At 41.7% G+C, this 11209-nt stretch overlaps 1 protein-coding gene across 1 annotated transcript; it reads left to right on the top strand.

Moving 5' to 3' along the window:
* Positions 1–356: 356 nt before the first annotated feature.
* On the top strand, positions 357–8895 carry rac3a (Rac family small GTPase 3a). The gene is made up of 6 exons (XM_062409044.1): positions 357–573; positions 4159–4230; positions 4332–4449; positions 5119–5181; positions 5984–6143; positions 8079–8895. Exons 1-6 carry the CDS (start codon positions 539–541, stop codon positions 8207–8209), a joined length of 579 nt encoding a protein of 192 aa, XP_062265028.1. The 5' UTR covers positions 357–538; the 3' UTR covers positions 8210–8895.
* The last annotated feature ends 2314 nt before the right edge of the window (positions 8896–11209 follow it).

Below are 11209 nucleotides of genomic sequence, written 5' to 3'. Positions count from 1 at the left end.
GATCCGTTTCTGAGGGGTTTGTACTTTCCATACATATGTCTTTTCCTTTCTTCTTCCTCTGCAGCAGTTCAGAGGAAAATTAACTTTTTACTTTGGTGCATTTATTCGAAAGTCACAGTAACAATGGCACGTCTGTGATCAGATAATGAGACTCAATCAGTAAGAGCCTACATCACTGTTGACATTCTGTAAAAAAACACATAAGTTGCCTCTGCTCCCGCCTGCCAACACTGCAGCGATATCTGGGTTGTAAACCTGCCTGAGTGGAGAATCTCCTTGTCTTGTGAGGCAGACTCCAGCCCCCCCCCCTGAAGAACGTCTGTTCACTGCATGTCAGTAGGTCAGTCACTCAAACAGTCAGTCAGTTCCCCTCTGGAGCAGATCGCACAGCTGACTGGCCCTTTAAAAGCGTTCGCTGGTTTCCGGAACCCTTCGTGCTCCAGCTCCTCCGCTCGTTCAGTGGCAGCAGATCCGCTGATGACAAAGTGAAGCAGCAGCAGAAGAAGCAGGTGGCGGCACCTTATCTCTCTGAGTCGACATGCAAGCCATCAAATGCGTGGTGGTGGGCGACGGGTGAGTCCATCTCATGGGCGAACCGACAGGAGGCATGAGTCGGCATTCAGTGTTGTCCACCCTGAGGGTAGGGTGGGTGAGGGGGCGTACAAATCATGAAGTGTTGATGATGAACTGGGATCGATCAGCACGTGAGGTTCAATTAGAAGTAATGATTTGAAATGGTGTATGTTCATTATACTTCATTGATCATCTGCAGTGTGTGTGTGGGTGTGTGTGTGTGTGTGTGTGGAGCTGCATGCTGTCTGTTTTCTCCAATGATGTCATGTTGTCACACCTACTCAGCAGATACACTGATCATGCTGCTGCAGTGTTGGAATCTCTCTACACTATCTGCCCCATAGAAATCCACCTGAAACATTTTGCGTTGTAGCATCGAAATGTTTTTACATGTTTGGACCTTAATGTATGATCTATGGTTTGGACTCATTTACAAGTCACCGGAAGTGAAAGTTGACAATGTTTAAAAAAGTTGAATACAGCTGTCACTGTCAATGTCTATGGCCTATGTGCAGTCACCTGCTACCTTGGGCTCCAGGGCTCCTCACACAAGGAGGTCCATGAAAGCGTGGTGTCGTTGAGAGATGCTCCATTCAAACACTCAGAGTGCTAGATGACCTCCATCCTGGAAGGCCCATTCACCATCAGCTGGTTCTTGACAGATGGATGAACAACCAAAGGCTACATTGCCACAGTGCTGGGTATCTCAGGCAGTCTCCAAATGGCAACCAAGGTGTGAGCCTAAACTAAGGGGCAATCTGGAGAACTTTGAGGCAGATCCTGAGAGATTCACAACCATGGATGAGCTTGGTCATCCGCTAGACCTCTCTTCCGGCTTTAGGAAGAGAGGTCTAGTTTAGTTAATTGGTTACTTTTAAAGTAATCAATTAACTAAACTTCGAACATGTCTCAAGGACATAAAAACCTGGATGACCCGCAATTTTCTCTTATTAAACTCAGACAAAACAGAGGTTATAATACTTGGCCCCAAACACCTTAGAGATGAATTATCTAATGATATAGCTGCGCTAGACGACATTGCCCTTGCTTCCAATGAAACAGTCAGGAACTTGGGAGTGATCTTCGATCCTGATTTATCCTTTAATAGTCACTTAAAACTAATTTCTAGGACCGCTTTTTTCCACTTGCGTAATATTTCAAAAATTAGACATATCCTTTCACAAAAAGATGCAGAAAAACTAGTCCACGCCTTTGTTACATCGAGACTGGACTATTGTAATTCATTATTATCAGGCTCCAGCAGGAAGTCGTTAAAGACTCTACAGCTTGTCCAAAATGCTGCAGCACGTGTCCTGACGAGAACAAAGAGAAGAGAGCACATTTCTCCAATATTAGCATCGCTACACTGGCTTCCAGTTAAATCTAGAATAGAATTTAAAATTCTCCTCCTCACCTTCAAGGCCCTTAATAATATAGCGCCTTTATACCTTAAAGAGCTGTTAATACCTTATAAACCCACTAGAGCACTCCGCTCCCAGAATTCAAGCCTACTTGTCGTCCCTAAATTCTCTAAAAGTAGAGTAGGAGCCAGAGCTTTTAGCCATCAAGCCCCTCGGCTGTGGAATAATCTACCACTTTCAGTTCGGGAGGCAGTCACCATCTGTTCGTTTAAAAGTAGGCTCAAAACCTTCCTTTTTGATAAAGCTTATAGTTAGAGCTAATTAGTGCGCCAGAACGTTACTTGTTCTATTTTATGACACATGACACACGGAGCTTCTCTTTCCAGCTTCTCCTTCCTCTTCTCCATCCCTATCCCCCTTCCCCGGAATCCCTTTGCTTTATCACCCGCAGATCCAGGGCCTCTGTGGCCGCACCATGGATTACGGTTTGTGGATCGCGCACCGGGGGTCGCGGTGTTGGATCCAGTGTGGCGGATTCTGAGTCATGTGGGCTGATCGTGGTGCTGGTGGCGGACCCTGTGTCGCGTTGGCATTGGGCACGGGTGGTGGACCAGGACCGCAGTGGTGGCTTGTGATGGGTCCTCCTGGTGGGCGGCGGTGGACGGTGACTGAGGACTGAAGTGGCGTCTGGTCTGGATGGTGGATCGTGGTCTAGATGGTTGCTGAGCATGGACTGTGCTTCATCAATGCTGCTAGAGACTTTGATTATTGATGATGTTCTCCTGCACGTGGCATCTATTGCACTTCTGTCCGTCCTGGGAGAGGGATCCCTCACATGTGGCTCTCTCTGAGGTTTCTACATATTTTTACCCTGTTAAAAGGGTTTTTTGTAGTTTTTCCTTACTCTTGCTGAGGGTTAAGGACAGAGGATGTCACACCCTGTTAAAGCCCTATGAGATGAATTGTAATTTGTGAATATGGGCTATACAAATAAAATTTGATTGATTGATTGATTCCATTTCCTCAGACCGTGCTGACTTGCAATTTACAATTACCTCCAGCCAGAAATATCACCAAAGTTATTAACCTCAAGCTGTCTGTATAATCATTTAAAGAGTGTATGTTATTGGAGCTCTATACGTCAGGACATTGATGAAGCCAAAACATAGGAACTGTCTGTTGGAATAAAACGTTCAATGTCTCCTGCTGAAATTTAGTGGAGGAGAAGAATATAGCAGCATATAATCTCAATATTCAAGCATAGAACAAATACCTAAAAATGTACTTTAGATACAGAGTAACACTCCACCGGTGCAGTTCACATAAATTACACTACTATAGTATTATTTCCAATCTTTCTGTCAGACTGTAGTAGTAGATATAACAAACTTCGAACTAGATTTTTAAAACTTAGCCCCACATAACCAATGGGAACAAAATGTGTAAGGACAATGAGTTTGAAGTAAGAGGAAAGCAGAAATGCTCTTCTGAAACAGTTTTAACCATCCATGGATTCTCCTTTTTGCGTTTTAAATGTCATCCTTGGGATATTTTAAGCCTTATGTTAAACGATATGAATTTGCTGCTTCCACAGAGATAAACTTGTCTCATCCTTATCTGCTAATGCCAAATCTTAGCATGGCATTATCAGCAGAGAGCACTCTTTTTCTCTGTCCTCACTGGACTTCCCTCTTATTTTCCATGCCCTTGTGTGTGTCACTTGATACAGAAACTTACCACACGTTGTTTTTACATGAAGATCTCAGGTCCATAGAGTTAAGCGAGGGCTATTCAGTTGGTTGCAAACTGCAAACTCACCACTTAATGTTTATTGGCAGTTTTTAACAGGTGTGGCTGTTTTGTTGTGGGGATGTGAAAACAGAAGAATATATTATTATTGCAGTTAGAGAATTAAAATCACATTTTATTTTATTCAAATGATAGATGTTATAACGGGGTCATATGACAAAATATGTTAAAACATATATTTTATGCTTGCAAACAGCAACTTCCTCTTTACTAACTTTGACGATTCCTTGATTGGACAGAGCTAATGATGTTTCCTACAGATTTGCATATCATGAAAGACTTTTCTGACTTCTGTCTCCTCAAAGTGTTGACTCATACCATGTGGATATAATCAGTGGGTAACTGTTGCAGCACTCCAGATTCTGCTGTAATGATGCTGTATGTATCACTGTGTGTTATTATCTGCTTTTTTCAGTGCGGTGGGTAAGACATGTCTGCTCATCAGCTACACCACAAATGCCTTCCCTGGAGAGTACATCCCCACTGTGTGAGTACAGCTGCACCTTCTCATTCAGAAACTTAATTCATGAAAAATGTGTGTATATACAATAACTTACATACCAAGCTGCTTTGTCTCACATCTCTAAGTTTTGACAACTACTCAGCAAATGTGATGGTGGATGGTAAACCTGTCAATCTGGGCCTCTGGGATACAGCGGGACAAGAAGACTATGATAGGCTCCGCCCCCTGTCCTACCCTCAGACGGTACTCACACACACACCCACATGGTTGTACTCCTATCTTATCAATGACATATCACATTTCATAGCCCCTGACCCTAACCTGAACCAATCAAATTAAAGGCTGAACTTAATCAAAAACAGGTTTCATTGCCAAGCAGGTTTACACATACAAGGAATTAGCTGCGGTGTATTTGTGCAAGTATCTGTTAAAAAAGGAAACAAAAATAAATTATGAAAAATACTCTTAGCAGCAGGGCAGGGATTGTGCAGGATGTTTGTAAGTAAAAACTAGAGCCTGGACTATGCAGTACAGCTAGTCTGTGATTTCTGTAAGCTTTCACTTTAATTCCCAAAACAGCCCATTGAAAAAAATGTATGGTCTACGTTTAAAAAATAGTCCTCACAAAGATGTAATTACAGGAACACACACACACACACACACACACACACACACACACACACACACATACACACACACACACACACACACACACACACACACACACAAACAAATGTCTGAAATAAAGTGTGAGTTTGTTACTCACAAGAATCTCTTTTAACTGTCCACGTCCTAACGTGTGTTCAAAACATGTTTAAAAAATGGCTCCACTTGAATGTCACTTAACATTTTGTTTAAATGTTTAAATGTGGGTTGTCCTTGTCGTTGTAACTCTGTGTCCTCTCTGTACAGGATGTGTTCCTGATATGCTTCTCTCTGGTCAGCCCTGCCTCCTTTGAGAACGTCCGAGCTAAGGTGCTGATCTGTCGGCTCATTTTCAATATGTAGATAGCAAAAGAAATTCCACTCACTGTACACAAGTGATATGCTGTACCACTCGCAATGAAAAACACTGAGTCCCCAAATTCCTTCCAGTTTCCCTGTTGGTGATGGTGAACTGTGAACTTGGTGCTGATTTTCAGACTTTGATGGCGAAATGAGAAGAATTCAGGCGCAATCACAAAATCTGATGGTGTCTTGAATCGAATGAGTTGTAGTCACATGTTAATACATTGCTTGCAGTTTTTCTTTGCCTCTTAGTGATAAGTGATTCAAGAGCATGGCCTTTCATATTGAGAGCATCAATTCTTCAGATATTCTAATGCTTCCATCCAAACCCTCTGCTATATCTCTCTTATAACTCCTGCTCATTAGTAGATGTTCTCTGCTCTTGCACTAAACTGTTTGTCTGCACTCGGAAAAAACAGTTGCTGCACAAACCTCTGTGTTTCAGTTTAAGTCCTCCTTACCCTTACACTACTCCCCGATTTTTTATGTTGCTTCTGGATTCTTGTGAAATAACCCCGTCATAATTACCTAACCAATAAAATTCAAGGTATGAAGTATATTGTGACCAGCACAATCACATAATTTCTTACAGCATCCCTCATGGGCTACCACTGTTTTACCGGGGATCAGTCAACTTAAGGGTCATATTTGACTTTAATGGTGCCTTGTGATGATTTCTCTGTGACCATTGTGATATGAAGTCCATGGAGTGAGGTGTTTCTCACTGTGTCTTTGGTTTGAACTTTGACATCTGCCTCGTTATCTGCAGTGGTATCCAGAGGTTCGTCACCACTGCTCAAACACACCCATTATCCTGGTGGGCACCAAGCTAGATCTGCGGGACGACAAGGACGCCATTGAACGACTGAGAGACAAAAAGCTCTCTCCAATTACCTACCCACAGGGTCTGGCCATGGCCAGGGAGATCGGTGTGTACAGAATCTGTGTGTTTGTGTGTGTAAATGAAAGTAGAGAATGTATAGTTTTTCACAATATGTACTGTACCATTTCTAGAGATTATTTTCATGGGAAAGTATTTAGTTTTTCCTCTCAATTCTGCTACTTTGCTGAGATGTGTTCAAAAGGGAATCAGGGGAAAAGGCAGTAGTTTAGTTAGTTTTCAGCTCTTTATTCAACACTACCTACAGGTACATTCAGTATACATGTTCAACAAAACCTCAGAACTCTGACATACTGCCAATCAAAAGTCTGTCAAAATGGCTTTCTCACTGGGCTGGCACGGTGGTACAGTGTTTAGAAGGTTAGGTTGGACATTGCATGTTCTCCCTGTGTGTGTGTAGATTTTCTCCCTCGACTCCAGCTTTCTCCCACAGTCCAAACCCATGCAGCAAAAGTTAATTAATTAACATACTGTAGGTGTAGTGTGAGTGAGATTGGTTGTTTGTTGGGTAGCTGTGCCTCAGGAGGTTGGTGGTTCGACCCCTGGCTCCTCTGGTCGGCATTCTGAAGTGTCCTTGGACAAGATACTGAACCCCCAACTGCCCCGACGGCTGTGGCGACAGAGTGTGAAAGGGAATGTGATTGAAAGTGGTTGATGGGTTTGAGGTTGCCTGTCACACAAGAACAACGCAGCAGGAGATTCTCCGCTCAGATGTATGACTCAGCTTCTTAATCCTAAAAATATTAGTTTTTTTTTGTCGTTAGAAGGGTTATCAACACCTCTCGCTGATGGTGAATCCTACGGAGGATCTCCTGCTGTGTTTCTGTGGACTTAATACTTGGGGCTGGCCCGGAGAAAGTCTGCAGTAACTCCAGAGGCCCTCACTTGGGAATTTGCGTTTGCACATGAATCCCCTGTGAGATTCATGCTGTACAACATCAGGAGAATACGCCCCCTTCTCACTCAGAAGGCAGTGAAGGTTCTGGTCCAGGCTCTGGTCATCACACGCCTCGATTACTGCAACTCCCTCCTGGCAGGTCTACCTGCTACTGCCATCCGACCTTTGCAGCTCATCCAGAATGCAGCAGCTAGAATGGTTTTCAACCAACCGAAATTCACTCACACTACTCCTCTCCTCCGCTCCCTTCACTGGTTACCAGTGGCTGCTCGCATCCGGTTCAAAACACTAGTACTTGCGTGCCATGCTGTGAACGGATCAGGTCCAGTCTACATCCAGGACATGGTTAAACGCTACACCCCAACTCGTTCACTCCGCTCTGCTTCGGCTAATCGGCTCGTTGCTCCCTCACTGCAAGCTAAACACTTATCAAAATCATGATTGTTTGCTGTCCTGGCTCCTAAATGGTGGAATGAGCTCCCCATCGACATCCGGACATCTGAAAGTATACATGTCTTCCGCCGAAAATAAAATAAAATTAAAAAAAATTAAAAAAACACTAACAACTCTTTGAAACTACACTAAGTAGCACTTAAATGGCACTTACTCATAGTACTTTGTAGATTTGTTTTATTTTGAAGAAATTGTACTTTCTTGATTCTTGTTGTTCTGGGTCTGTACCCTCGGGTTGAATGCACTTATTGTAAGTCGCTTTGGATAAAATCGTCAGCTAAATGAAATGTAATGTAATGTAAAGGAAAATCCAGAGGATCTCTGGAATTCAGTGCATGTGTGAAAGCTGCTTATGTGTCATTCCTGCCATATGCTGCTGACCGGACCAGGGTCTTACAAATGTCAGCTGGGATTTGCTCCATCTGCTTGAGACCCGTAAAGTATGAGTGGTATAGATATTGGATGGATTACTTAACTCATGATGGAATGGAGTAAATAGAAAATGATAAGTAAGATCAGATAAAAATATGTTTTAGAAATACTTGGTGGTATAGGTGTACTTTTCATGTTTTTGACTCCATGTCCTCATATCTTTGGCTGTTACTGTGGTAGGTGCAGTCAAGTACCTGGAGTGCTCTGCTCTGACGCAGCGAGGGCTGAAGACAGTCTTTGACGAGGCCATCCGAGCTGTGCTTTGCCCCCCACCTGTCAAAAAGGGAGGCAGGAAGTGCACAGTGTTCTGAGGGGGAGGACAATGGAGATAATGTCACCAGGTGTCTTTGGTCAAGCCACTCAAGCCATACAGGAACTGATTTGAAACACAACCTATACCTGTGGTGTACAGAAGAAGTATGTTTCCTGGTAAAAGCAGGCTGATGAGTTAGTCATGGCAGATTTTGGCCTTTGTTTTGGGTTCAAAGTTAAATTCTGTGTGATTTATGCCTTAAAAGAATGATTTTAATATATGATGGCCATTCGATATTAGGACAAACATGAAAGAAGGACTTCAGCAAAAATATCTTGCACTCTCTTGTTAACCTGTAATTAAAACACAAATGTTTTACAAAACAAGGACAAAGACCAAATGTGTATCCTCCTTTGCGCCCCAGAGGTTTTCTGTCATTATGTAAGCTGCTTTACATGAAGAATATTGTTCTTGTAATTTACTTATTTTTGTGTTTTTTGTACTTTCAATTAGTAACATGACAGTGTTTGTGATAGTGGGTATGTAAATAATGTAGAGTGAGTGGTATACAAATCAGCAAACTGTTTTTTGCCTAATAGTTGTTTCTTCATGTATATATACATAAACACCTTTGGAGTTACAGGTGTAAACACTGTTGCAGCCAAATCCAATGCAATTGAAGAAACTGGGGACCACTTCTCAAATGTAAAAAAACAACATACGATAAAACATAAAATGCCTCCATACTGCCTCTGTAGTGTCATCGGTAAGCCCAGACATCCAAAATTCAACTCGAAACAGCATCTTTTACACCATTTAGCATAAATGTCCTCTGTGATCCACGTTCCAGAGGAGGGTACCAGAGTATTGATATTTATTATTCGGCCCTTGTTCTGCCAACTCGATATGCATATACTTTTGATCTCATTTACAATACAATTATACTTTAACTTTCGTTTTTCACATATGTTCATTAACAGTTTTTTCTTCTAAACCATTAATGTAACTTGGAGCAAGTCTTCATACTGTAGCTGTGTTCCTGCTTTTCTTATGAAATGGAGTACAGAATATACTAGCACATATCATAACAGCAAGTATTTTAAATATCCAAAAATTATACCATAGTTTAAGAAATAACACTACAAGTATATTCTCAATGATGACACTCTTCCCTGTAACAGTAAGGTTATTTACCCATTTCATTATTAACAATATATGGTTATTTACTAATTTCATTATGTACTATATAACATTATTATCTCATTTTATTTTGTATTATGTGTTATTTATTTCAGTATTTGCATTGAGTCATTACTCACTCACTCCATTTCTTAATACAGACGTTTTCTGAAATGACCATTGGGTGAAACACAGACTTCAGCAGCAAAGCTCAGAGTTTGACGATCTCAGAAAAACCCTGCAAGGAGTCAGGGATGATCTGAGGACAACCCGAGTTGAAACTGACGAGGCTGAGAGAGAGAAACAAAACCTGCAGCAGAAATATTCTCATATCAAAGAGAAACTGCAGAGGGCAGCAGAGGCCCAGAAGAAGAGCAAGATTATGCCACTAACCAAAGAGAGGTGACTGCAGGATAAGATCCAGTTGCTGCAGGCACAGATAGATATGGAATCCCATTTCTGCGGCTGTCATGAAGAAAATAAAAAGCTGTATCTCATAATTATAACTTAGTATCTTATACTTATGACTTACTCTCTCATTATAGTATAGTATCTCAATAAGGTATAGAAGCCCATTTCCGCCACTGTGATGAAGAAAAAAAAAAGTATGACGTAGTATCTCATAATTATGACTAAGTATCTAATTATAATGAGATACTATCTCATAATTACGAGATAGTATCTCATTATTATGAGAAGCTAAGTCAGTGAATTATGAGAGACGGACTGTGGGCTCTGTTGTGCCCCGCCAACAGTGAATGAAAATACACAATAAGTGGGGAGAGAAGACGTACAATATTTTATTTTTATATATATATATATAGAAAGAGAGAGAGAGAGAGAGAGAGAGAAAGAGAGAGAGAGAGAGAGAGAGAGAGAAAGAGTGAGAGAGACACCTTCACTCGTTCCTTTGATGAAGGCTACCATTGACTCCCATTCAATTCCCTCTGCTGTTTTTCGAAATTTACAACCAAACCGTTAGGCAAAAGACTTAGAAAAGTCCGACCACATCATTCTCGACCGAGCCGTACATACTGATGTATTTTTTGAGCATGTGTGACAAAAACTGCGGGTGGAGTAGCGGGACGAAATTTGAGGCAGAAGAACGAAGAATAATACTGATGATAAGAAGTATGGGGAATGCTAGTATATGTGCATGCATTGCATCACTGCACACATAATAATCAGCTGGAATGTGCGGGTGGATGAATAGTCCGTTGAAAAGAGGAAAACTGGATACATTTGTGCGCCCAGAGCAGATTTTCTGCAGGAAAAACTCATTAAGAAAACTGCAGCGAAACTATTTTGTCCTTCAGGGGCATCTCAAGTCCCCCAGTCGAACTTTAGCACAAAATCAAGAGGGGTTGCAATACTGATAAGGAAAAATATACCATTTATCCACACAAACTCTCTCTGCACACAGATGCAGATATTTAGTAGTAAATAGAAGACTTAACTCCATATCAATAACCTTGATGAACGTGTACAGGCCCAACTTTGAGACCACTGTTATCCCAAATGAAGCTACTGAGAAAAATTAACTGCAGTACACCTGACAACACTGCAATGATTGACCCCTTTGCAAAGAGGCTTCTCCTACTGATGTGTGTCTGTGGAGGGCAGTTCCCTAGAACTGACTACTTAAGAGCCTGCTCAGATGTACAGAAGCCTGGGCAGAGGTAAAGACACATAAAAGAGACCAGTATAAAAGAGGAGATTCACAGAATCATCACCTAGAAGGAAGCATTTTTTTCTACCTTTTATCACTTTTATCAACATAAATAAACAGATGTCATTGTCATCATCAGCCTCACTACCCTGAAACCCTCATCTCCAGGGGCTTCATGGTTCTTTCTTCTCCAAGAAGTGGTGTTCGTGG

The sequence above is a fragment of the Platichthys flesus genome, chromosome 16 (assembly GCF_949316205.1).
Source record: "Platichthys flesus chromosome 16, fPlaFle2.1, whole genome shotgun sequence".
In the NCBI taxonomy this organism is placed as follows: Eukaryota; Metazoa; Chordata; class Actinopteri; order Pleuronectiformes; family Pleuronectidae; genus Platichthys; species Platichthys flesus.
Note: the sequence above shows the minus strand (reverse complement) of the source record. Positions and strands in the feature narration are given on the sequence as shown.